The sequence below is a fragment of the Larus michahellis genome, chromosome 4, assembly GCF_964199755.1.
Source record: "Larus michahellis chromosome 4, bLarMic1.1, whole genome shotgun sequence".
In the NCBI taxonomy this organism is placed as follows: domain Eukaryota; kingdom Metazoa; phylum Chordata; class Aves; order Charadriiformes; family Laridae; genus Larus; species Larus michahellis.
The window spans coordinates 93,298,315-93,324,385 of NC_133899.1; the positions used below are offsets into that span (position 1 = coordinate 93,298,315).

The 26,071-nt window shown below is 55.0% G+C and overlaps 2 protein-coding genes across 3 annotated transcripts in view; one reads left to right on the top strand and one right to left on the bottom strand.

Annotated features, from left to right (window-relative positions):
• Nucleotides 1–26,071, top strand: part of GATD1 (glutamine amidotransferase class 1 domain containing 1) — a 106,994-nt gene that overhangs the window by 66,813 nt on the left and 14,110 nt on the right. The window lies entirely within an intron of this gene.
• The window catches only part of EPS8L2 (EPS8 signaling adaptor L2), a 70,724-nt gene that overhangs the window by 35,396 nt on the left and 9,257 nt on the right, over nucleotides 1–26,071 (bottom strand). Inside the window, exons 2-3 of the mRNA XM_074586609.1 lie at nucleotides 12,641–12,705; nucleotides 11,439–11,494 (exon numbers count right to left, since the gene is read on the bottom strand). Coding sequence (XP_074442710.1) covers nucleotides 11,439–11,494; nucleotides 12,641–12,684 — 100 coding nt within the window. The 5' untranslated portion in view covers nucleotides 12,685–12,705. The remainder of the gene's footprint in view (nucleotides 1–11,438; nucleotides 11,495–12,640; nucleotides 12,706–26,071) is intronic.

The following is a 26,071-nucleotide window of genomic DNA, read 5'->3' on the forward strand; positions in this document are numbered from 1 at the left end:
CCTCTCATACCAGGGCACTTTGCATTTCTACGGCGTCTTGCAACAGAGAAGGACCCGAGCACGGCAAGTTGTTACCCAACCCATGCCCTTGGCCCCAGGAGGCGTAGAATTTGCATTATTCTCATGCGATAAATAAGCATTACAGGAACATAGCGATGATTTTCCCTAAATTGGACGGCAGCTGCTGTCAAAGCTGAGACACCAATCTGTTTAGAGGAATTATCCTCTGCCGCGGGCTTTAGAGGCTGTAGCAATGGGCGGCGCTTTGCATCTAGCGCGGGCTGGGCTGCAAAGGGCAAGGAGAGCTCCGGGGCCGTGGCACTAGTACAGCAAACATCCGAAGGTGACAAAAGCTGGCGTGAGCCCACAGTGACCACCACTGAACTTTTTCCCCTTCCATCTGCCAAGAGAGCCAAAGAGATGGGAGAACAATACGGCTTCGTCCCTTGCTTTTGGCATCTGGCAACAAAAAAACCCCTGATAGCGCCGGGGATCCCGTCTCACCTGGAGGAAGGTGACTGGTGCGACCCGCTGCTGTGGCCTAAAGAGCAAGGATGGGGAATCCACAGTTGCGCCGTTGCTGAGCCCAAACGCTCGTTGTAGGAACGATACGAGTGATCCAGAAAGTTGTGAATGACTTGAGCGTGGATGCCACGTGGGGCATGCACACACTGTGGGAAATCGTCCCATCTCTTGCCTCTAAGGATTTGGTCCAACGAGCCCTAAGACACCCCTTTCAGGGGGAAAACCCTATAAACGGTTCTTTATCCAAATTCAGTTCAGTTGTTCAGTCCTTTCCTGACCAGCTGGCTTCAGTCTCGCCTCGTATCCAGAGGTGCGGGAAAAACTGCAAAGCCGTTCTCTAAAGAACGTTATCTATCGCCAATATCTTACGGATAAACAGTGCTGTGGGAATGATGTTTCCCACTGGCAGCAGCGGCCACGTCAGGAAATGGAAAAAGCTCAGAGCACTGCAGGGGCAGCAAGGTGGGTTTTACCCGAGGGCTCAAAACTGGGTGCTGGGCTGAAATCCCACGTGATGAGGCTAAAACCTGGGCTGGAGGGGAGAGCGTCCTGTTTGGCTTTATGTTAAGGAGCGGAAGGGATGAAAGAGAGTAATAAATGAGAGGGGGAAAAAAGCAGGACCGATGCGCATCCTGGAGGGACGGGGGTATCAGCTCGGTCCAGAAAGCCAAACCGCATCTTTTGTGCCAAATTCCCTCCCCATTTCCATGCGACACCCATTTCTGCAGGGAGCTGGGACGTGGCTGTGAACACTCCCTTCAGCCCGGCGGATTGTGTGCACAAGAGATCGGCCAGCGGGATAAATTCTGCCCGCCGGGACCGGCTTTGAGTTGAAATAACTTGGTTAAAGTCCCTCGGGGTGTAGAGCATTACGGAGGAGGGCAGAAGCCGGCTTGTCTCTCCTCGTGCATGGCCTCCGCCAAGCCAGTGGGGCAGAGCATCCCCAGGACAATGTACCAGTCGGGCTCAAGGGTGGGAGAGGGGGTGGCCGTAGAGGTAAGGTACCAAACGAGGGGACCCTGGGCTTGGGCCCTGCCTCTGCCGATGGCTTCCAAAACGGGCTGTGAATATTCACGGTGGGGAACATCAGCCAAGGGAGGAGGGAAACGGGCTCCTCCGGGGTTCAGCTTGCCTGACCCTGCAGCAGATAGCCAAAAGATGTTAGCTGAGTGGCGTGCCGAAGGCACCTATGGTTGCCAACGGCCGAGGTATGGCCGTACGACCGTACAGCTCCGTGCGGAAGATACTTCTGCCTCTGCGTATGGGGTGCGCAGGCAGAACGGGGTGTGCTCACACCACATTCTGCTTTCCCCAGACTGTTAGTGGCTTATAGCAGGGATTTTTCTGCTCTTTTTGCATTTTCTTAAGTGTCTGCAAGAGGGCAGAAGGCCTCGGGACTGCTGCGACACTGCGTATTCCCGATGTTTCGTAGGAATTTGAGCCCTTCTTTCCTGCCGCTGGCGGGGCCAGTGCCTGTGGTGCTGTGCTGGGCTGCACGGGGGTTGCAGGCTGCTACAGGCTGGCTCCCAAAGCTCAGACCCAAGATACCATCTCTTTCTGTCCATTTACATTCTGCACTGCTCCAGACAAAAACCCGCCCGTGCTCTCGCTGGGCTCCGGGGCCACAGTCAGTTGTGGTGTAAACAGGTGCCTCTGTGATGAGTGCAGCCAGTCACAGCAGAGCTGCGAAGGCCCCAGCCTCCCCTCCGTGTCCATCCTTCTCTGATTAATTAGCGGCTTTTATCACACGGGATCCTCCCTGATCCTCCCCCTGTTTGTTTTCAGCCGTTGCTGGGCAGAAGGCACGGCAGAAATCGTGGGGGATGGACGCGGCCGATGCGAAGCAGTCTGGAAGGAACCCAAGATGCATGGGCTTAGGTTTGTTTTCGTTGGCAGGACCAGACCAAGGACCTCTCCTCGATTCCCTGCCATCCCATTAGCGACATCCCCAGCCTCCACGTCCATTAGAACAGCCTGAGGAAAGTCTTGGATGTTACCTTCTGCAGCTTGCCAATTCTTTATATTACCTATATGTTATCTAGCAGTGCACACGCTGTTTATAGTAACCTGCCAGTGCAGCATGAGCTAGTCTTTGTGCCAAACCAACAGGTCAGGACACAACCCTCCAGAAGAGAAACAGAGCAGCAAATACCTCTGTATGCTAATGGCAGTGATGCAAATTAGCCGGGCCTGCGTTATAAAGCAGCCTTACGAAACAGCATCCATTCCCAGGAGCCGAGCGAGGGGCCAGATCTGATCTGATCTGGCGGCCTGACCACGCATCTGCGGTAGCAGGGCTCTGCCCAGCCGACAGGTTCCTGCTTCCTCGCCGAGTGGGAGGATGCTCCGGGTCCTGCAGGGTTAGTCGAGGATCTGGTTTTGGGCGCAGCACAGACCTGCTGCTCCCGACGGGGAGGTACCTGCAGGCCCAGACCCTGCTGCTGCTGCAGAGGTTTCCCTGCTGGGGGGTCCCCATGGCCGGCCAGCGCGGGGAGAGCTCTGTTTTCACAGAATCACAGAAACTTCAGAGTTGGAAGGGACCTCTAGAGATCATCTAGTCCCACTCCCCTGCTAGAGCAGGATTGCCCAGAGCACATCCCTCAGGGCTGCATCCAGGCGAGTCTTGAAAGTCCCCAGAGAAGGGGACACCACAACCCCCCTGGGCAGCCTGTTCCAGTGCTCTGTCACCCTCACCGTAAGGAAGTTTTTCCGTGTATTTGAACGGAACTTCCTATGTTCTAACCTGTGCCCGTTGCCCCTCGTCCTGTCACTGGGAACCACTGAAGAGAGTCCGGCACCATCCTCCTTCAACCCACCCTTTAGATACTTGTATGCCATAATAAGGTCTCCCCTCAGCCTTCTCTTCTCCAGGCTAAAGAGTCCCAGCTCTCTCAGCCTTTCCTCATAAGGGAGATGCTCCAGTCCCTCAATCATCTTAGTTGCCCTACGCTGGACCCGCTCCAGCAGTTCCTTGTCCCTCTTGAACTGGGGAGCCCCAAACTGGATGCAGTATTCCAGTTGTGGCCTCACCAGTGCAGAGGAGAGGGGGAGAATGACCTCCTTCGACCTACTGGCCACACTCTTCCCTATGCAGCCCAGGATTCCATTGGCCTTTTTGGCAACAAGGGCGCGTTGTTGGCTCATGGATAATTTACGGTCTACCAGGACCCCCAGATCCTTCTCCTCAGAGCTGCTTTCCAGCAGGTCCACCCCTAACCTCTACTGGTGCTTAGCATTCTTCCTCCCCAGGTGGAGGACCTTGCACTTGCTTTTGTTGAACCTCATTAGGTTCTTCTCTGCCCAGCTCTCCAGCCTGTCCAGGTCACGCTGGATGGCAGCGGTTTTACAAGCATCTTTGCAGCCTCTTATGAAGCATCGAGCTCCCTGGTTTTCCTGTTAGCACCACGGTACTTTCTGAGCTGCCAGAGCTTGTCTCTATCGGTGGCTGTGACGCCAGGAATCTTTGCACGGGGCAGCTATTGCTCACGGGTGGCGCGTTAATACATGATCTGGAAAGTCTTGAAGTGAATGAAAAGGCTCTCATTGAGGTTGGGGACAGCCAGAGGTATGAATGGGCTGTGGCGGCAGGGAGCCGCTTTACTGATAGCGTGTCGGCAGCTGCTGGTAGGTGTCACGAGGCTAAATTCCTCCTCGGCATGCTTAATATTTGCCACTAGCTCAGACCCAAGTGCTCGCATTCCTGTTTTATTAGCTGAAGACACAACCCACTCTAGAAGAGCAAATAAAAAACCTGACCCACCTCCCGGGTTGTGCAAGGACCGAGCACATGAAGAAACACTGCCCGTTTGTGCCCGGCGTGCCGGGGAGCGCGGGGAGGGCTGTACAGCAGCGTACGGTCCGCTGGGCAGGCACCCGGGGGCCGCTCAGCGCAAGATAATGGGGGTATTGAGGAGCTGCACGGGTAGAGGTGTTCCTTCTTTCCTTTACAACCAGGGCTGGAAGAAACATGCCAGATTTTTTTTTCACCAAACAGTCCAAAGTGTTGTTTTTTCAACTCCCCATAGCTGGTAATAACATTTTTTTGAATGTCACTTGGTAAGATTGGGGGGACCTTGATTTAATTACACAAAGTGATGGATTTGCTTTACTTGAAGACGAAAAAAACTCATAATGAAAAGTTTTCCTTTGCTTTTGTTGCTATTAACTAGCACAGCTTTTGCTCTTGAGGTACTTGGGCATAGCCAAGAACCCATTTCCATTTAAGAAAAAGCTCATGTAAGTACCCTCTGAGCAGAGAGAGAGAACCTGCGCTCAGCAGTCTTGAGGTGGCAAAGAAAAAGGGTCACTGGAGATGCCGAGGTGGCAGGTCCCTCTCTGCAGCCCCCCGTCACTAACTGCTGTCCCGAAGCCCTGCGATGCCGGGGACACGAGGGCTGAGCCCAGACAGCAGCACCCGCAGCACAGCCCGCTCCTCCCGGTAGCTGCAGGCAGGGCCGAGCTGAGCCTACGGGTCCCTCATCTGACCCACCGCTGGGTGTTGGTCTGCAGGGACCGACAGCGATGCTGCCTTCCTCCGTTTCTTCCAGCCCTGTTCCCAGTCGGGGTGTTGAATGTCCGAGGCTTTGAATAAAAGGGCGACCCACAAGGCAGCGTCGGAGGGGAGCCGGGGTAATCTGAAGCTGGAATCTCGGGTGGGAAAGGGGACGTGAAGAAAGAAGCTGAAATGGCACCAAGGGAGCCGCGGGGGAGCACAAGGGAGTTATTCAAGGCTGGCAGCAGAGGAGACGGGGAATCAACGTCTCGGGCACCGCTCTGACTCGGCCCTGTGATCACCACTGCCCAGGGCTTTCTTGGGGCGGGCAAAGAGCGACCGCACGCGGGAAAAGTGCACTGCTTTTCGCCTCACCCACCGCAGGAGCACTTGGGCTCCCTGTCACTCTCCCATTGTGCTGGGCAAACACATCCAGGGACAGTCCCTCCTCCGAGCAGCTTTCAGTGCGTCCCGCCAAAGGGCAGGAGCAGGGGAGAGCAGTGCCCGAGGGGGAAATGTGTTGGCCGTGGTTGTGCAGCTGGTTGGAGACGGACACAGCTGTGTGTCCGTCTGCCCCGTCCGGTGCTCTGGAGATCTTGGGCGAGCAGAGCTTTGGGGGAGCTGTACGTACAGGCAACGCTGGACCCGGGAAATCCCAGTTAGGTCGGTACCGCTGCGGGCAGCACCAGTTCCCTCCGTCCCCCTGTGATTTCCCAAACGGGAATCTGCAGGGCGGTCCGAGGGAAGTGGGTCGTTCTCTCTATGGCAAGGCGTCTTGATCTTTGCTGGATCTCAGACTTCACTCTCCTGTGGGACAATAGTTTTAAAGCAAACGACTCTTCAGCCAGTCGGGTGCAAAGCTGCTTTATCCAGAATTGCTGGATAAATCGCTGCTTTACTGACGGCAAAGCAGGCCTGCTTCAGGGCGCGGGTTGACGTCTCAGATGAGTCAGACCTGCCGAAAACCAAACTCCTGGCCTTCCCACCGAGCCACTGAACCTCAGAAATCGTCTCAATGAACCCAAGTGCTTTCCATTTCTAGCCTTTGCTGAAAGACACAGAGGATCTATCTACATCTGAGGGCCACAACAGTGAGTAGCATCGTGCAGATGCTGCCCAGATCCCCTTGGGTTTAGGCACGGGCACGGTCCTCTCGACCCAACCGTGTAGCTGAGCAAGCTTGGTCTCAGCCTCCTGCCAGGGCTGTGTCTTGCAGAAGATACCAGTGTGTGTCAAATCCGAGCACAAACCCTCTTCTAGAGGGCTGTGGGGAAGGAACAGCACCTCAGTGCTCCCATTGATAACTGTGTCACTGCCACGTGGCCTCTAGCTGAAATAATTAACAAGCCCATGGTTTGGGTAATAACTAATAGTAGATAATGATCCTTTTGTTGGTCATCGTGCGGAGCCATCCATAGGAAATGCACATTTACAGTGCTGCTTTAGGGAAAGCAAGATTGTTTCAAGTCAATGTTCCCGTCTTTCTGCTTTTTGGGGCAATTCTTGAGTTGGCACAACTCTTGCCCGTGGCGGGTATCTCGCAGCAGCAACCCCAAGGGCGTGAGCGAGGGGGCGGGAGAGTCGGCAGCGAGGAATGACAGCCTGGGGACCGTGCTGGGGGCTGGCGAGTCTCATCTCGGAGACTTCCCCACGTGTCTGGGGGCCGGAGGCCCTGTTGGGAGCCAAGGGAGGTCTGTGGAGACCCCCAGGTGTTGGTTCACGACCGTTAAACGTAATTTACTCCTTTGCCATCCCTGTATTCTGCCTAGCCAGGGCCAGCGGCCTCTGCCAAGCAGCTCGTGGGTGCAGCCGGCACCGGTGGAGTCTCTCTCCCCGCGGCTCCCCAGGCAGATGATACCTGTCCAAGGCCACGCCGGGCAGGTGGGAATGGCTCTTCTCTTTGTCTTAGTTCCCCGTGTCCTGTTACAGCGCCAAAGCCTGTCTCGGGTTACTGGGGGTGTGCAGTGTCAAGTGATCGCGACTGCTGCTGCTCAGCGCCACCTCTCTCCAGCCTAACTCATGCTAGAGGCAATTTCTCTTGCTCCAAAATCCCTTTTCCAGCCCTGTACCTTGACAAGTTTTGTGTTTTCCCAGAAATGAGCGTCTCCGGGGTGGGGATGGCAGGTTGGAGTCAGTTGGCTGGGTCTAGCAGGCTTGGACGCGAGAGGAGCGCTGCCTCCGGCCAGGCTGGTGTCTCACACCCCTGCAGGGCCCCTCCACGTCCCACCCTGGGACCCGCCTGGTGTCGGACCTGCGGGTGCTTCTGCGCCCCAACGCTTGAAATGAGAGGCAAAGAGAGCCAAGGAGTTGGCCAGAGGCGCTGGAAAGCGTCTGAGCACCGCAGGGACAGACACAGTACCCAAAGAGATCTGAACGCTGCTGCTGCAGAGCCATTTCCTTCGTGCAGCCCCATGAGAAATCCACTGCAGTCATTAAACTGCCCTCGGCTTTATGCAGCTTCTCACATCCTAATCCATCATGAGAGACATCACGATCGACAACCAAAGCACCTTAAGTGAACGCCTGCAGGAATCCACCTGGGTGTCACCACGGAAAGCGGTGGCAGAGGCCAGCTGTGGAAAGCGCTATGCAGAAACGCTTCCTTCCAGCCCTTCCCTTGGCTTCTTCCCCCCCACAGCCTTTCATCCAGGTTCAGAGCAGACGCCAGTAAGCGGAGAAGCGGTTTAATTTATTTATGGTATGCATTAACATTTATTCAGCTGGTTGCTGTGCATCGAGTAAGGCGGCAACCTGATAGGTGCCAGCCATTCCCCCTGCTGCCGGCGGAGCCGGGGCTCGCACCGTGCAGGCAGCCACGGACTCTTCCAGAATGTGGAGCTGAGCAAATGTGATGCCGTTTTGCTAAGGGGGGAGGAAAGGATGAGCATCCTGCTCCCGTGACAGCCAGGAAACTCCACCGAGGAGAACTGAACACCTAGAAAGTGTATCCAGCTCTGGTAGGGATAGAGCCAGGGGAAGGGATCTCAGGGCTTTAAGCCAATTTCTGTGCAGGATTCCCTGGTGACTTTGGTTATCTCTCTGCCTCCCTCCGTGCTTACCACAGTGAAGAAGACATGGTGGCGTGCCATGTACTTGATGACCAAGGCAATTGCAGCAGGCCAAGGGTGACACCAGCGCAGCCACCTTCCCCACCACCAGCAGCCGCGAGGCTGTGCCCTGCGCGGACCTGCGTGGGCCTGTGAGTTTCACACTGCGTCCTCAAACCCCCCAGAGCGGATCCCCCACCTCTGTCACCCAGTTGACTTTCTGGGCACAGCCTGGAGCTGCTGCTCTGCTTCAGCCTCACCACGATGCTTCTAAATATCGCCCTCCAGGGCCTCACCTGAGGTGGCTTTAATACTGCCAGAAGTCCCTGGGGACACCTTGGCCATCAGGTAGCAGTCGTGTCCCCGCAGTTGACACTCCTGTCATGTTAGGCCAGCCAGGAAGGGTCAGGCTGGGTTAGCATTTAGAACCTGAACTAATGGTTCAGTCCGTGCCCCCCTTCCTCCCATGCTGCGTAGTGGGGAGAGACGCTCTACTGTAGAAAAAACATCCTCGGAAGAAAGCTAAAACCAAGGCCTCATTCGCCTAGGAATAATATTTGGCCATCCGTGTGCACTGAGCCACAGCTGATGGAAAGGTATCACCCAGCGAGCTTTAAACGCAGTAGATGTCTCTGGGCTCTGAGTCTGGGAGTTGTTACGCTCGTTTCTTTGGAGGCCTGGCAGCCTACACTGGCTGAGGGTCCAGCCTGATTATGCTGGAGAAAAATCATAGAATCACAGAATCTTCATGGTTGGAAAGGACCTTTGAGATCGTCGAGTCCAACCATACGCACACAAAAAACCCCCAAACAAACCCCTACAATCTCTGCCACTAGAGCATGCCCTGAAGCGCCACATCTAGACGTTCCTTAAACACCTCTAGGGATGGGGACTCAACCCCCTCCCTGGGCAGGCTGTCCCAGTGCCTGACCACTCTTGCAGTAAAGTAATTCTTCCTAATATCTAACCTAAACCTCCCCTGCCGCAGCTTCAGACCATTTCCTCTGGTCCTGTCGTTATTCCCCTGGGAGAAGAGGCCAACCCCCACCTCTCTACACCCTCCTTTCAGGGAGTTGTAGAGGGCAATGAGGTCTCCCCTCAGTCTCCTCTTTCTCAAGCTAAACGTGCCCAGCTCCCTCAGCCTCTCCTCATATGCCCTGGTCTCCAGACCCCTCACCAGCCTGGTCGCTCTCCTCTGGACACGCTCCAGCACTTCAAATGGAACCATGAAAAGTCTTGTAAGCTCCGACTGTCCCTCAGCAGCATCGTAATCACATAATCAAGGCCAGCTCGGCTTGAGGTGATTTCTTTCATTATGAAACGCAATTCTCTCTGGAATTCTAGTTCTTGCCTGCCCTCCACCCCTAAATGTGCCAGCTCACAGCAGAAATTAATGTTAGGGGAGGGAGGATCCGAGTGCGAAGGGGACCCAGGCGTTTCAATAGTGGTGTAACACACGCTGAGTGTCCTTTGCGAGAGGCACGCTGGATTAGCGGGGAGGCTTTCGAGTCCTGCCAAGCGAAAACCCTGTGGACGCAGTGGTGCGGTGCTGGGCTGAGCCACTGATTTATGTGGCAAATTGCCGCAGACCTCGTACTGCGCTTCGGAGGTGGCAGGGAAATGACAGGCAGCTGATTTACTGCTCTGGAGGATTTGGCCCGTGGATGTACGGTCCTCATTTAAGGTTTGCTGGAGTTTGGTCAGAGAGGTCCCATCCCCGGTGAAATTTGCTTTTGGGGCGTGTCCGTGCAAAAAAATTTAAAGGATGTAACTTGGTGTTGAAAATGACTTATTTGAGAAGCTGTGTTTGTTTTAGAGGCAGTTTGTCGGCTTCTCCCTTTGCGAGCTTTTGCGGTGGAGGCGTCGCAGGGTGGTCCCCGCTCCCTGTGCCGAGGCACCAGCTCAGCCTCGCGCCAAAGGTTCCATCCCACCCCGAAACCCCGGCGGCTCAGAGCCCAGGCTGCCTCCACCCATGGGGGCCGACCTGCGCACGTGCCGCGTTTCCAACGCGGTTTTTTTGGCTCCCGGTTTCATTTTTCACGTGGTTCTCTATTTATCTTGCAGCTATAATCTTTCTGCCCCCGGTCAGGTCTGCGGGAGCTGTGGGCGCGCAGCAAGAGCAGTGATGCTGTTAGAGGCAGGAGGAGCTCGTCTGAACTAGCAGTCCTGGGGGCACAGTGGGGCAGCACCCAAACATTCCCACCCCTCATCCTCTTGGATCCTCACCTCCTCTTCTTTCTGAGCTTAACATGTGTCCTTTCATCTCCAGACACCGCTCAAACCTCCGCTTGTCACCTGCCCGTCCTGCACCATCCAGGCCACACACATCCCTGGCCAGTAACACCAAATTCCTGTTCTACCTTTATTCCCACATTTCACTTTTTTGCAGCTAACCGAAGTTAAGGATGACTTTGTTTAATCCTAAGCGCAGCCCCCGCCTTCCCACCGGCGCCCACTTCTCCCCAGGCAAGACGGGTCACTTGTGGGACGCTGCTCCTGGCCCCTCCACGCCGATAAACCTCCCGGCAAAACCGTTCGGGCACCAAAGTCACAAACACACCGGCGACAAATAAACCATCCCTCACCTCGTGGCTGCCAAGGGGGTTTCTGATCAAATACAAGCTCGCCAACCAGGGGCACACACGGCCTGTTGCCACCCAGTGAAAGCATCGACCAGGCAAACGGGCAGCCCTCAGGCGGGGGCACTTTGCAGGCTTGGACTCCCCGAAAGCTGCTCGCAGACCCCCGGCTTCTTATCCAGGGAGTGACGCAGGGGGGGTGACTTCTCACGCGACTTTCTGCTTGTTCTGCCTACCCCGGGGGCCAGGTCTGCGCCTGGGGTACGGTGAGAGAGCTGCTGTGATCAGGAATAACTGTTATTGACACCGGCAGGTTTTCTACAGCTCCTCTGGAGCCGGGGTGGTTTATAAACAAGCTGCAGATCAGGCTCTGCACAAGCACCCTCCTGCTGATTCCTCTGCTTCCAAAGGGCGCCGGAGCTTTCATGGTTCACTGAGTAGTTAACAGAGGATAATAATTAACCTGCTGAGGACAGTCTCTCTTTTGTTGGGCCCTTTATCAGGTGATCTTGCTAACATAACTGGAGAGGAGCTGGGTGACGGGTGGGGGCGAGGGGAAGCAACGTCCTGCTTGTCTGTCCTCACCAAATCACGGCTGTGCCCGGCATGGGAGGCGGTGGCACAGAGGTAAGGTGCATTTGTGCTGCCGCGTCGGGCCAGCCTGTTACGTGTGGAGGCCTGGATTCGCCTGGCTTTGATTGAGTTCCAGCTTGGAACTCCCCGACGGCTACATCCAGATCTCCAGAGGTGCTTTTGCGACAGGAAACCTTAGAGGTGTTTGTGGGCATGACTTACCGTACAGGTCCTTTGCGCTCAGCTTGGCGGCTCCGTCCGCTTTCCCCATGCTGCCACTGTCAAAGAGAGAAGGTACAAAGAAACCATCACCTCCCTGATCTTTTTAACATCTGCTTTCGCGTCTGCAGCTCTCCCGAGGGCGACCAGCCCCGTCCCCTTCATCACGTCCATCAGACGTGGTGCGACTCCGAATTACCAGGCAAAATTATTTGTTTGTCCGACTGTGCCGGCGGCTGCCTCTGCAACCCTAGCTGTTATCCACACCGCCGGCACATGTCACTAAACCCAGCAGCTGGAAACAGGAGACAGAGGAGCCCATCTAGGCCCGTCCCCACTAGAGTTACCTTCGCACACGGTGTCCCCTGGGAGGACATGGCTTCTGGAGGGGCTCTTGGAAGGCCAGTGGCTCCCAGTGTGCGATAAGCGGGGTTGTTTCAGGGAGCGGCGCAGGTAAATGGAGACCCCTCCACATTACACCTGAGTCCACCTCAACTGGAGGCAGTCTAAGTGCCAAGATGAAGATCCCTTATTAATGGACCCTTTTGAGGTGTACTCCTTGAAGGCAGATGCTCAGATGTAGAACATGTCCCATGTAAAAATGTGGAAGGACATAATTGTGTGTAAATACTTGAGTTTCGGGGCGTCAGGTCTCTAAGCATGGGTTACCTCCCCTCTAGGGCCACCCCCCATGCCTGGGTTGTGTGTAGGAGTGTGTGGCCAGGAGATAACAGTGTTTTCTCCGGCTCGGGCCTGGCAGGGGAGGATCAAAGCGGGACCTCAGGGTTTTGGGCGCTGTGGTCGGGCTGTCCTGCACGGTGCAGTGAGCCAGAGGGTGGCCGGTGGCTCCTTTGTGCTCTGTCACCATGTCCCCCTGAGGGCAGGCAGTGGTTCGTGGTGCTCTCTGGAGACCAGGAGCGTGCAGGAAGGAGGGAGTGAACTGGTGGCTCTGGCTCCATCAGGAAGCCGCCATGGGCTCCTGGTGTCCCTCTCCTCTCTGCACCTAACATGGCACTACCGAGCCACAACGCGCCGGGCCTGTGAGGTGTGGGGCAGCGATGCTGGCTACGGCCACAGCTTGTGAGGTGCCCAGGAAGGGTGAAACAAACACCAGGGACTTGCGGGGGGCAAGTGGGACCACAAGGAGCATCCCCCTGGGTGGTGCCAGCCGCGCGATGGAGGAAGCCCACCATGGAGATCCTTACTTTGATGAGCCGGGGTTGCTGCTGAGGGATCCCTTGTGACTCATGTCGCTTCGCAGGACAGGCAACTGCAGCAGAAGCAGAGGAGACAGGGTTAGCAATTAGAAAACGCGCCATCGGGTGATGTATCTGTGTGCATGCTCTGATTTGGGGTCTCCAAGGAGCAGCGTGGGCAGGTGGAGAGCAATCAGGTGAGCGCGATGGGCTTTCCTTGCTGCTCTCAGACACCTCGCACAGCTCTCGCCTGGGCTGAAGATGACACATCCCAGGATGCCGTTCCAACACCTATTCCCACCTCTCCCCTTTCGCGCGTCCCTTCCGGGCCCACCCCGACTTTGTGGGACTTCAGCACGTCTCCTTCTAGCAAAGCCGCCCTGCCCGCAGCTTCGCAGGCACCGCGGTGGCCTTTGACTTTATGGCCTGTCAGATGCCATTAACGAACATACGGATCCTCGCGGCCGCGTGCTCATGACTGTAAGTGTCCTGAGTCATTTTTCGTGCCTATGGTGCCATTATCTTTTGTTATGTGGCAATTTTGAGCTCTATCCCAGCTGCTAAAGTATCCTTACCAGGGTATAGCCTGCACAGAGAAAAGTGAGATGATTGTGAACGCTGCTCCGCTGGCAGCATAAGGATGGAGAAAAATTTACTGCGATGGTTTGGTGAGAGGCAGGCAGGCTCAGATCACAGATTTTTTTCCTCCTCTTTCAGATGAGAATTATAAATAATGTGAGAGAAGATGCGAGAGAGATCCAGGCACTGCTCTGAGAGCAGAACTGCAAGGGCAGGGGCGGCGGGGGGGGGGAAGAAGGGCAAACAAGGTATATAAAACCTCAGGGGACGCTTTGTGTTTGGCATCCGAGATAGTCACCTCTGCTCTAGTGCGTGAGTTGAAGGAAAGCCAGCAAAAGTCTTCGGGTTTTTTTATTCCCTTTTGAAAAGCTCTGGGGGCACCTGCCTGTGGGCTCGGCACTCCGCACCTCTGGTTTGCTTCGCCCGGGTCGGACCTCGCTCACCTCATTATAAGGTTGTCAGAATTCAAAGGTATGGCTTTAAAATACCCATCAGGGACCTGGAGGAAGAAATTCATCCGTGTCTCCAGCGGGATTTCCTGTGAGGGGACCTTTGAACGTGCTTGGCCTGTGCCGTGGGGCCGCTGTGACAGCCATCCCTGGCAGGCAGCAGAGCTGCCTCGCAAAGGTTTTTCTAGCTGAGCTTAGGCTAAATTGTGCGTAATCCCTGGGGAATACTTTGGAGTCATCCCTGGCACCTGGGATTTCCCCTCTGGAGGCTGACTATCTGCGGCGGGGCTTGTTGCATCGTCAGCAGAGCTGCCCTAGATTCCTTACGTATCCCTTTTCATTTCTCCAGTTGGGAACGCTTGCGGTACGTTGCTCCGTGTGTCTCACCCGGAGGTGAGGGCGGAGACGGAGTTTTCTCACTGATCTTAACAAAACTGCCCCGGCTGTCAGAGGGACGGATGCTGTGGAGATCCAGCTCCCAGGCAAAGGACACGGCTTGTGTCCTACGCCGCTGCACAGCCACGCACACGCACCGACTGCGCGGAGGAACCCGGCGTCTTTTTGGGCTCAGCCTTACGGCTTTCAGCCTGCTTTGTGTCCCAGTAACGCTCCTCAGCACAGAGGCACTGTTAGAAATGACTTTGAAGTGCGTTTTGTAGCTCGTGTATTGAATTCTCCCTTTTTCGTCTCTCTTGCGGTTGATGCTGCAGTCCGTGCACGCACACGCACGTGCAGGTATAAATTCATACACATGTTAGAATAGAAACTTGGTGTTCTGCCAACCCCTCTGAGTGTAATAAAACCCGTCCCTGCGCCCAAGCTTTGGGTACCTGTGAATTTTTCCTCTGTTAATAGCTGTCTGCCGGTTTCCTTTTACAGTCCTCAAACTGTTCCTATCTCCCAGATCTCTGTGCGCATTAGCATAAGATACCTAGAAAAGGGAACGTGCTCTAATAAACCCAGCTCTGGTCTGTTTACTTTACACCATCCCATTGCTTTGGTCCCGCAGCTGATGATCATAGCTGGGAATGTTTCTGTATCTTCGTGTAATATTTCGGGCTCCCTTTCACACTCCCCCAGGGCCGTGTCCTTAACGGACTGAAATCCAGGTTACTCCAGCGGGTAAGTGGTGCTGCGTTTGGCTCGTGGAGTTCAGAGCTCGCTCCCAGGCCCCAGCCACAAAAAAGCAGGAGGAACCGGGGATGCAGCCAAGGTCACCCTGGTTTTTGTTTCTCCTTCACAAGCTCCGTCTGAAAGACAAACGCTGGGGGATCTGCTTTTGGAGGAACCCATCTGGTCAAACCCCGTGTGGCTGCCAGAGGAGCAGAGCCCCCGGCAATGGCAGCGGCGCAGCGTCGGGGGTGAAGTGGGACCAGCCACGGGATGAGCCCATTCTTTATCTCATGGTACTTAATACAAAAGCTCTGACGGGATAAGCTGGGCTCCCTAGAGCAAGGCAGGATAAGCTACCGTGTACCTCGGCTACTGGGAACGCCACTGGACCCCGCGGGGTCAGAATGAGTTGCCGACGCGCTGCTTGGAGCGTGTGACGGGAGCACGCACCGCCCACGGACCCGCAGGAAGGTTTTGTGCCGCTTGGGGTCCCATTTATACCCCGACGCTCCAAAACCCTTCCACCTGGGCAAGCAGAAGCTGTAATCCGTTAGCACCGCTGACGTTTCGGTGAGGGGCTTGATTATAAATTGCTCCTTCTGACCCGTCCGACGGAGTGATCCCTGGTCCCTCTCGGCGTTTGTAAGGCAGTAAACCCCAGTGTCCCCCCTCCCTTCGCCCCGCGCCGTTGGAAGGTTGTCCTCCCTCCCAGGGTGCCTGTGTCCCAAAGAGGGCATGAAACTGGCAGCAATGTGTGCGCCTGCCAGGTCAGCGGGTCCTTATCCTGCTGGGCCGCTGCCTTTTTATTTATTCGTGCTATTTTCATTGCTTAACCTTTGCCTAGCTCTCACCGCTGCGTTAAGGGCCGTGTCTGTGTTCAAACTCGCGTTAATCGAAATGCGGGTGTGGTGTGATGCTGGCCAAGTTAAACCAGGACGGAGCCTTGCGCCAGAGCTTTTAATTCAGTTTAAATTGCCTGATATTAATTGAATCCTGGCTGGCAGACTGGCGGGGAGGGGCACATTTCTGAGGGGTTGGAGGCTTTATAATGATTTCGCAAAATCGAGAGACAGCTGGGCTTGAATGAAAATGAAGAAAGGGCTGTGAGTGCTTCACCTCTCGACGTGAAGAGAGCCAAAGATGAGATGGGGTGATGGCTGAGCTTTCCCCGAGTCTCCCCCTCCTTGTGGGGGCATCCCAAAGAGTTCTGACTGCCCGCAACCTCGGACACACGCGTTGCCCGCTCCCCGCTGTCGTTTCGGCGGTGGCTCGCGCTTCCCTGCGTAGAGTTCCCAATCTCCCTCTCGTCTCCCCGCGGGGCGCAGCCGCTGTGTGCTCCTTCCCCAGCGGGGCGAGCACGCGTTGGAAGGGAAGCGAGAGGCAAATTTAGCCGTGCGATGTGCGGCTGCGCAGCTGGAGACCCTCACCCGCTCTTTGGATGGTGCAGGGCAGTGTTTCTCCGTGGGTCACCAAGGAAGCTAAGCCCCGCGCGCGAGCAGTGGCGTGTGGCGGGATGGGAGCAGCTCAGCCAGGCTCAAATCCTGGCGGCGGGGACAGACGGCAGCACCAGGCTTCTGCTGGGGGCTCTCAGGGGAAGCTTAACTGCCTGGCTAAAGTTAACTTAGTTAACTCCAAGCTAACCATCCCCTGTCCCAGGCCAGGAGATCTCATGTACTGAAACAGGGGGCCCTAGGGAGGCCAGCAGAAGTCACTGAGAAGGACGTCGAGGTGGGTGAAGTCGTGTTGTGCTTTAAAGCAAAGGAAATCTCCCTCCCTGACTTTCCGGGCAGTCTTATCCTCGGAGGTCAAATATCCTCCTGAAGACACAGAGAGTTGTGACAGGAGCCTGGCATTGTCGTCTGGGCTGCGTTTCTGTACGTTTATAGCAAATGGAAGCGGGCCATACATTGTTTTGACTTTCTTTGAGTCTCTTTGAAGAGGGAGCTGCAACGTTGCAAGGGGGGAGAAGCTCTACGGGAGGGGAAGGAATAATAGCACTCTCTTCTCTTTGGGCCAGTCACTGCTATTGTCGTACGTTATTTTTATTAGGTATACTTCTCCCTCGTCGGCTGTCATCCTACATTTTTGTTCATATAGCATGTGGAAAGGGATTGTGACAAATTCTAGACTTTGGGTGAAGACTGGACAACTTGAAAGTGTGAAATACCTAGCAGGGTTTTTTAGGGCTGTTATTATTCTCATCACTGTTAATTGCAGCATCTAGTGCCTGTGAGTGTTTTTCATCACAGGTCTAAGAGTACCTTGAAGACTGCGATCAGGTTGAGCGTGTGGGAGAAGGTCTGTTGGTATCAGAGGCCATTAGGATATATGATTGCAGCGGTGGAAACTCTGGTCAAAAAGCAACAGCTTTTGCTGGAACAACAGTAGAAAAATATGGAAACCCCCCCCCTAGCCTTAAAAATAAGCTACCTAGGAGTGATAGTAAGTTTTTCCTAGCATGCCCTAATCCATTTCTAACAGACCTTGTCTTTGCTTCCGTCAGTCGACCCACTGAAATCTGCCCAGTGTGACAGGACTTCGAACTGCCCACAAGTTGGTATTGAAACATGTTTTTCTACCTGGAGCCATGGTGCTGATACTGATGGTTTAACCCGTGTGTCGCAAAAAGGGGTCAAGTATGGCTTGATGTCTGTAGCCTAAAGCGTTTCTTGACTGAGTTGGACCACCCGGAATGATGCCAACGTGCCAAGTGGTCCCTCATGCCCCATCAGGTCAACCTAAAGGTGGTGGTGGGGAATGGCTTCATAGAATCATAGAATCATTTAGGTTGGAAAAGACCCTTGGGATCATCGAGTCCAACCACCAACCCCACTCTACAGAGTTCTCCCCTACACCATATCCCCCAACACCACATCTAAACGAGTCTTAAACACATCCAGGGATGGTGACTCCACCACCTCCCTGGGCAGCCTCTTCCAGTGTCAAAGTGCTTCATTCTGCAGCACGTGTGAAGTGCTTGAGGATGTGGCAAAGGAGGTCTCTGCACCAAGCAGATGATGGGGCTTGGGCACTGGTGAAATACGTGATGGAGACGCTGCCGGGGGTCCTGCCTGGGGCGGGAGGGGGCAGGTCTAAGGAGGGTGCTGCTGTCTGTGCCTGGAGCCCGTGCCAACTGGACGGGTCAGGCAGAAACGCTAGATTAGCAAAGCTGCGGCAAGTAACATAAAGTGTCAGTTAGAAACATTAGCTGGCGACCACATGATGTTATCTTTTAAGCTTCCCAGGACAACAAAGTGCTGCCTGTGAGGGCTGCGGAGTGTTTTCATAAGGCAATGTCACGCTGGCGAAAGCTGTCTGACGGACCGTCCCGCAAACCTCAGTCTGCTCGTACCCACGCAAGAGCAACGGGAGCACGGGCACCGTGACGCGTGTGTCCTGCACTGCCCACGCTCCAGACAGCCCGTCCCCGTCCCCGAGAGTATCCTGCCGCCTCCCGCCCTCTGTCCTGCCCACTGTGATGGTACTGAAGGGCCTGGCAGACAGGCAGGGCTACAGTCCCACAGCAACCCACTAACACAACAGCCTTCGGGTGCTGGCGAGGCACTGGGGTCTGTGTGCTCGGTGCTCCTCGTGTGGCACCGAGACATCTACATTCGCACCATCTTGGTTTAGATCTCTCAAAGCGCTTGTGAGATGGACCCTGGGAGCCTGCGGCAGCCCTGAGAACTCAGCCTGGGTCTCTTGTGTCCTGGTCCAGCCTCCTAATGACAAAACCACCCTTCTCCTGCTTTTGGTTGCTTTTCTGAACCTGCCAGGAAGGATGCCTGGCAGGGCCCACCAAAAGAAATTCAGACCTGCTCGGTAGGTCCAGACCAAGAACATGCCCTCACAAAGAAAACCCTCTTTGGGTTAGTCAGAAAGCGTCGGAGGAAACCCATATCCAGAGCAAAGAGGCTGCCGGCCAAACAAATGAACATGGTGGTGGTTGGTGGTGTTGCTGCTCCTTTGTAAAAGCAAGGATCTTCCCCCATCTGAAATTTCCAAACCCTGTCTTTGCAAATCAAGGCGGTTCAGTGGGACCAAGTCGGAACTTCACAAACTCTATTCCAACCTGTTGCTGGTGTTTCCTGCTCTGAAAAGGGGAACACATCCAACCAATATTTCTCAGAGAGTCTGGTCACCCTTGGAGTCCCCATTCCTATCTGCGGTGTTTGAGATGTCTTTACAGTGCACCCAGTTTTGGAACGGGGTGAGTCCTGTTGTTCCCTTCCTCCCTCCCACCCATGGCGCTCTTTCAAGTTATCTTAACAGTGACGGAGCCGCTCGAGCTCACGGGTCGCTTTGGGAAGACACTAGCCCCTGTGGAAGGGGTGAGCGCGAACGCGTGTGTAGTTTCGGGGCGTGCACGGCATGTACCACGATACAGTAGTTAAAGTCACAGGCGGCGGGTACAACCTGCCAGGTGTCCGGAGGAAACACTCCCTCCTCTGTACATGGGATTTTCCACATTGCGGAGATTCTCCACAAGACAACAAGCACCTGAATAAATATAACCCAGCCCAACAGGTCAGCGCAGGTCTGAGCAGAGAAGAACCAGGCGTTCTTCAGCCTCCGTGGGAGAAGAGGCAGCAGCTCTTTTGGGCTGAGGCACCTCAGACCTACAGCCACCCCTCTACCAGCTTTGGTGGACCCGGATTGCCCCTTTTTGTCCCTCCCTCCTTCCATGCTGTGTCCTGCAGAGCGCCAGGGTAAGGTTTGTCCCCATCGCTGAGGATCACACCCAAGTAGGCTGTGCCTTGTTCGCCCACCTCCTCCGAAACAGTAATTTGTGCTTAAAAAGTATTTCCTGGGAAAATGTTTAGGCAGACTTCCCAGCGTCGAGAGGGGAACACCCACACGCTTGTCGGGCAGCTGGGCTTGGCGTGAGCGGTCCCTGGGAGACCGCAGAGCCCTGCTGGATCGCACTGGGGATTAGGAGAAAACGCGTCTGCTGGCTTTACTGCCGATCCCCCCAGGGGCTGCCGTGGAGGCTCGGGAGTTAACGCTCAGAAACACAAACGGCGCAAAAGTGCCAATATTTATAAATTGGTTCGCAAACTACCTAGGGAGAGCGTGGGGGGTCACCCTCCGTGTCCCCCCAAACACACACGTACACCCACACGTGTGTGAGGCTCTTCCCAGTCCGTCGGTGATAAGCAAACGGGCCTTAATTCAGGTCCAGGACAGGCGTCCAGGCAGCGCTGGAGGCTCTCGGTGCCCACGGAGGCCGGTGCGGGAGAGGAAGGCTCTGCAGGCTGCCTGAACCAAACGAGGAGATTTTCTATTCCTGCCAGACCTTCCTTCAAAGAAACACAACCAAAAGCGAGTCTAGACAGCACCTTGCTCCGTAAATACCCAGGGAAAAGGCACAAATAGCCACAATCCCCATGATCCTGGAAAAAAATGGAAGCTGACTCCGCTACCCCTCTGTTTGCAGAGTCCCCGTGCTGAGTCACAGCTCCTGAACTTACACTTTTCCTCTCCTGTTGGAGGAATCCCGCAGGAGCCGGGTGGAGGGAAAACAGGGAGCGGGTTGGGGCTTGCTGTGTGGCTCTTGCCAGGGGACCGAGCGGAGCACTGGCTACGCTTGGGCTGCAGCGTGGCGAGCTTGAGAGCCTGGCCCAGGAACAGCGTGACAAATGTTAATAGACGCTTTCGCAAAGGTGGAAGAGGAGACGGACGAGCGCACCTGGTATAAAAGCTCGTTAAATGGTTTAAACTAAAAGACCCCAATTCAGCGCTTTCCTAATGGGAGCGAATGTGAGCCGCTGGCATTCCCCAGGAAGAAAACCCAGTACGAGGCGTTCCCTAGGCTTCCTGGGAAGACAAGAGTGTTGTGGGGGAATTCTGTAGCTTTTTTCCTCTGTCCTGTTTTTATTTGTGCCCGCACCTTCTGTGAGCAAAGCCTGCTGCCTTGCCCAGCTCCTGACAGATGGGAGCCCTGGGGGGGAAGAGCGGTGGGAGGTGATGCTGGCCCTGGGAGGCTGGAGCTGGCCCTGGGACTGTCCCGGCAGGACACGAGGGGAAGGCTGGAGGGCTCCAGCCATCACGTGCCGGTGCTGGCAGGACCCGTGGGTGTTGCACACCTGGTACCCAGAAAATTTCCTGAAGAAACGCGCTGGTAGTTGTCATGCTGAAAGTTTCTTTGCTCTGCGTCCTTATTCCATGCCCCGCCTGTCCAAATGATCCCTTTTTCCTAGCCTGGTGCTAGACCCCGGGAGCTGGATCTCCGTCAGCAAGGGTGTTATAGCCGTGATTTTTAGAAGCAGGAAAGGATTTGATGCTGTGGCTCTGTTGATGAAAGGGATCCTTTTTATTTTCTCGGCGTAGAAATCAGGACTCGGACACCAGGCCAGTAAAAATAGGGAGTGACTCTGCGTGTGTGTGTCATATTCCAGAGCAGGACGGATAACGGCCCAAGGCACTGCCCTGTTCTGCTCTAAGAGGGCATTGAATCACGCTCAGGCAAAACACCAAGGCCCTGGGTGTAACTGGCCGGGTGCTCGTGTCTCCTGGCAGCAAGCGCCGGCTCCCAGAGCCGCTCCTCACGTGCGCCACGCCGTACGGCGAGAATATCGACCATTTCTCTTACGGCTTTTCCAGGCTCGACGGCATTTGTGGAACAGCTGGGAGACTCGGCAAAAGGCACCGGTGGGGCAGGGTGGGCTGAAGGCGTAAAGGGTTCCTGCTGCGTCCCCGCTGCTTCCCGCAGTGGCGTTACGGCTCTGATTGAGGGCAAAGTGTTCTTCTCGGTGGTGGGACTTCAAGGCAAAAAAGCCAATTTCCTCAGGGCTGTCACAGCCGTGCCTGAAAGGCGACGGTGTGCTTACACAAAGCACCCGTAGCAAAACTGCTTCTTCCAGAGGGTTTAAAGCTACTGGTCCAACCATCAGCTGCTGCGTCTACCCTGACAACACGCTAATAGTACCTGGGTGGTCCTCGTTAGTCCCCAGTGGGTATCAGTCGTTTATTGCCAGCTGTGGACATACAGGCAGGTAAGAGATTGGCCTTTGCTGTCACTAGGGCTTTGAGCTAATCACCCGAGTGCCTTAATTGTTCATTAAACAATTGCTTTAATGTGTCAGTACACTGCGACCCCACCTCATGTTAATACTGTGCAATCCCTACAAGCTAGCCTCCGTCGTCCGAGTTTGTTACTGCTTTCACATTATATAAGAATAAATAAATAATTTATAAAAAGAATTGGCAGGCTGATTCATTTTCCACATTACTTCCCAGCCAAGGCCTTAGCCCCAGGAGGACCCTTAAACCTGAGTATCACTTGCCCGGCTACTGCCAGCCCAACCGGGGCCGAAATGCTCCAAGGCAAGGCGACGGGGTGGTATCGCTGGTCCCTCACCAAGCCTCAGGAGGGGCAGAGGGAGGTTTGTTTGTAAATAAATGCCTCCATGCCGACCGGTTCATCGGCAAGACCGAGGCGTTGAGAAGGATGGGACGTTTCCACCACCTCCTCCTAAAGGAAGGGCATTTTTGGTCACTCCCTGAAACGCTGATTCACTCGCCTGGCAGAAGTTCAGGCATGCAGCAGCACGGCTGCGTGCCAAGAGCTTGTTCTCCATCAGAGAAAAGCTTGTTATTAGGCTGAGAACCACTCTGGGGGCCACGTTTAGCTTCAGTTTCTCTCCAGCGTGGTCATCTTGAAGTCTTTGGGGTTGCAGTGAGATTGGTAAATCTGAACCAAGAAATACTTATCTCCCTGCGCCGGAGGGTCACGCCGTGGTATCCTTCCCCAAAGAAAGGGAGAGGGCCGGAGTCCCCCCCCCTCGGCCCATGCCAGCGAGTAGCTGTTTCGCTCCGCTCCCTGCTCCCTTTCCAAACGTCTGCCTACAGCAGCTGGGGCTTGGGGAAACTAATTCATCAATAACTTTCATTTCCTGCTGTAAAACTTGCCCCGGGGTTTCTGCTGGGAGGGTGGGGCAGAGGATTTGAGGGAGGAGATTCCTCTCTTGAAAATCACATGTGATGTTTAAGGCTTTTCTAGCCTTCTTTAGGCTAATCACAACAACGTTCGCCGCCATCTCTTCCCACCCCATTTTGTGCTTCCTACTCATATCCTGTCTGTGTATTTTTGGCCACTTGCTAACAATTCATTTGAGCTAAAACTTGGCACATGGGGAGCTTGGCGCTGAGTGTCACTGCAGGAAAACAAGCTGACATCAGTTTAACCAGCTCAGTGACCTGGTGGCAACCATGCTCCCAGAGACGTGGCGGGGTTCAGGTCACCTTGTGGCGCGGCAGGGGACGGGGGTGTTCCTTACATGGCATATTCAGCCCCTCGAAACGCACGTGGGGCTCTGACCAGGCATCTTTCCTTCGATGGAGGTGACGGCCCCATCTCCCAACAGTGTGAGCACAGAGGGGGAGTGGGGTCTTGCTCAGGGGCTGCTGCTGGGTTCATCGAATCATAGAATGGTTTGGGTTGGAAGGGACCTTAAAGGTCGTCTAGTCCCACCCCCTGCCCTGGGCAGGGACACCTCCCACCAGCCCAGGTTGCTCCAAGCCCCGTCCAACCTGGCCTTGAACCCCTCCAGGGATGGGGCAGCCACAGCTTCTCTGGGCAACCTGGGCCAGGGGCTCACCACCCTCACAGCAAACAATTCCTTCCTGAGATCTCATCTAAATCTCCTCTCTTTTGGTTTAAACCCCTTCCCCCTCGTCCCACGGCTCCCCTCCCTGATCCAGAGTCCCTCCCCAGCTTTCCTGGAGCCCCTTGAGGGCCTGGAAGGGGCTGGAAGGTCTCCGCGGAGCCTTCTCTTCTCCAGGCTGAACCCCCCCAGCTCTCTCAGCCTGTCCCCACAGCAGAGGGGCTCCAGCCCTCCCAGCATCTCCGGGGCCTCCTCTGGCCCCGCTCCAACACCTCCGTGTCCTTCTGCTGCTGGTGCCCCACAGCTGGACCCAGTACTCCAGGTGGGGTGTCAAGACGCCACCTCACGTGGTGGGAGCAGGAGCGGGAGCAGGAGCACTGGCAGCTGGGACCGAGCCCAGCCCGTGCGTCAGAAGTCAATGCCCACGCTGGCAGAGCACAGGGGGACACTTTGCTGCTGTGCCAGTGAGTTCCCGTCTCGGGGCACTGGCACTGGCTGGGGGTGCAGCTTGGATCAACAAGGGTGTCTCACCCACCCGGTTCCGGGGAGCGGGCTGTGCTGCTGAGGGTGGGAATAAGCAAAAAACGTCCACGCAGCAGCACTCAGGCATTTTTTTAGTAGTCGTCTAATCTAGCTTTTTTTTTTTCCCCTGTTGTTGGTATTTTCATATATACGTCACGGTAGATAAAATTCGATATGGAAAATTGTGATTTATCACTTCCCAGTTGTCTCTGAAAGGCAGAAATGGGGGTTCATCAAACCGTGCTTTTGCTCTCAGTCATTTATTTGTTTTACCTGCAAAATGCTGAGATTTTTGGAGTCTCACAGAGAGTCCCCACTGGAACCCTAATGCTGATTGCTGATGCAAAATAAATGTTCTGTTGCAAAATATTTAACCAAACGTCCGTGGCCAGCTGAGGACAGCCCTGCTCTGTCGCTGGATTCGGAGGACAAGGTGCACAGTCCCAGGAAGCAGCGAGGAGGCGAGAACCAGGCGTTATTCTCAAAAACCCTGTGCAGGAGACTCGCTCCTTTCTTAAGACACAGACTGCACATCAGGGACGAGATTTGGTGACAACAGTTTGGATATTAGGAAAAATTTCTTCACTGAAAGGGTCATCAAGCATTGGCACAGGCTGCCCAGGGGAGTGGTGGAGCCTCCTCGGAGGTATTTAAAAGCCGGGTGGACGTGGTACAGAGGGACATGGGTTAGTGGTGGGTTTGGCAGCATTGCATCGATGGTTGGACTCGGTGATCTGAAAGGTCCCTTCCAACCTCGACAATTCCATGATCCTGTGGTCTCCTGTGTCTCCTTCAGCATGTCTTTGAGACTCTGCAGCGCTCTGCTCCCATCAGTGAAAGGGCAGTAGAAAAACTGACAATCTCACAAGAGGAATACAGGAACGGCTGGAAGGGGACGAGCTCCTGTGGCTCGGAGCAGAGGTGGGATGCAGGTGCCGAAGCTGGAAAGAGCATCGGGCTGTCGGTCAGGAGAAGAGCTGCAGTCAGGGCCTGGCGTTCCCGCGAGGGACGGACACCAGGGCAGCTGGTCCAGATGGGCTCATTCATCGCCTACTCGCTTTAACCCCTTTTTAAGCAACTCATCTTGCTGTCCTGTGAGCGGCTCTTGACCGAGCGGTAGCATTTGGAGCCTTCTGTCGGCAAAGTCTGCTCCAGAGACTCCTTGTATTAACCCTTGGGGACGCTGTCAGATGCAGCAATCTCAGTTCTGGTGGTTCCTCTCTCCTGCCTTTAAACTCCTGCTTGATTTTCACTCTGACACCTGGACTAAAGACGAGCGAATGGTCCCGATTCTCTCCTCCTAGCGACTCGCACCGTACCGTGACAAGTTACAGTCTTGGTTCCAGGAGCAGCTTCAGCACTTCCCACCCTCCTGCTGTCCCTGGCCACCACCTCGGCCCCAGCAACTCTGTGCGGGAGCACTCCAACCCTGAGCGGGGACCGGTGGGGCTTGAACCCCATTCCCCTGACGTGTCTTTTTTTTTTTAACCTCGCTGGTTTGTTTTCCAGCCAGGTCAGCTCCAGAATGTGACTCGCAGCCCGGCCCCTCAAGCCCCACAACGGAGGAGCGTCGCAGGAGGGCGAGCGGCTGGGAATGGCTCAAGCCGGCACCGCTTGGAGCCTCCCGCTGATGCCTGCAGGTAAACCCCGGGCTTTTACAGGGCGATCATCCCTCATCGGGGTTGATTTCCGATGTTTGGACTTTCAGTAAAGCTACCGAGCTCCATGGGTGAGGCGGCAGGAGGGGGTTTTGCAGCATGAACAGCCAGTTACGCAGCAACCAGAACAGTCCCACGAGAGATCGTTCCAAAACAAAAAACGGCAAAAAAAAAATAATGTTCCCTTTGCCCTTTGTTTCATTTAGAATAGAAGGATGTGTGAGGCTGGGTTTATCAAAAGAATTTAAATGGCCATTTCTAATCTTACGGTGCAGAAATGTTTTAACAATCTTGCCACAAAAAACTTAATCTCCTGCAAGGGCAAGGAGGAAAAAGCAGAATTGGTCCCTGCAGCAGGGGCCGGGGATGAGAGTCTGTGAGGGCCAGCTCTCGGCTGGGCGAGGAGAAACCGGGAGTGACTACAGGGCTGGGAAGGGACGAGAAGAGCTTCCTGTAATGTCTCAAAGAGGAAAAGTTTCACTAGCCACTCCTGCACACCCACAGGGGCTTGGC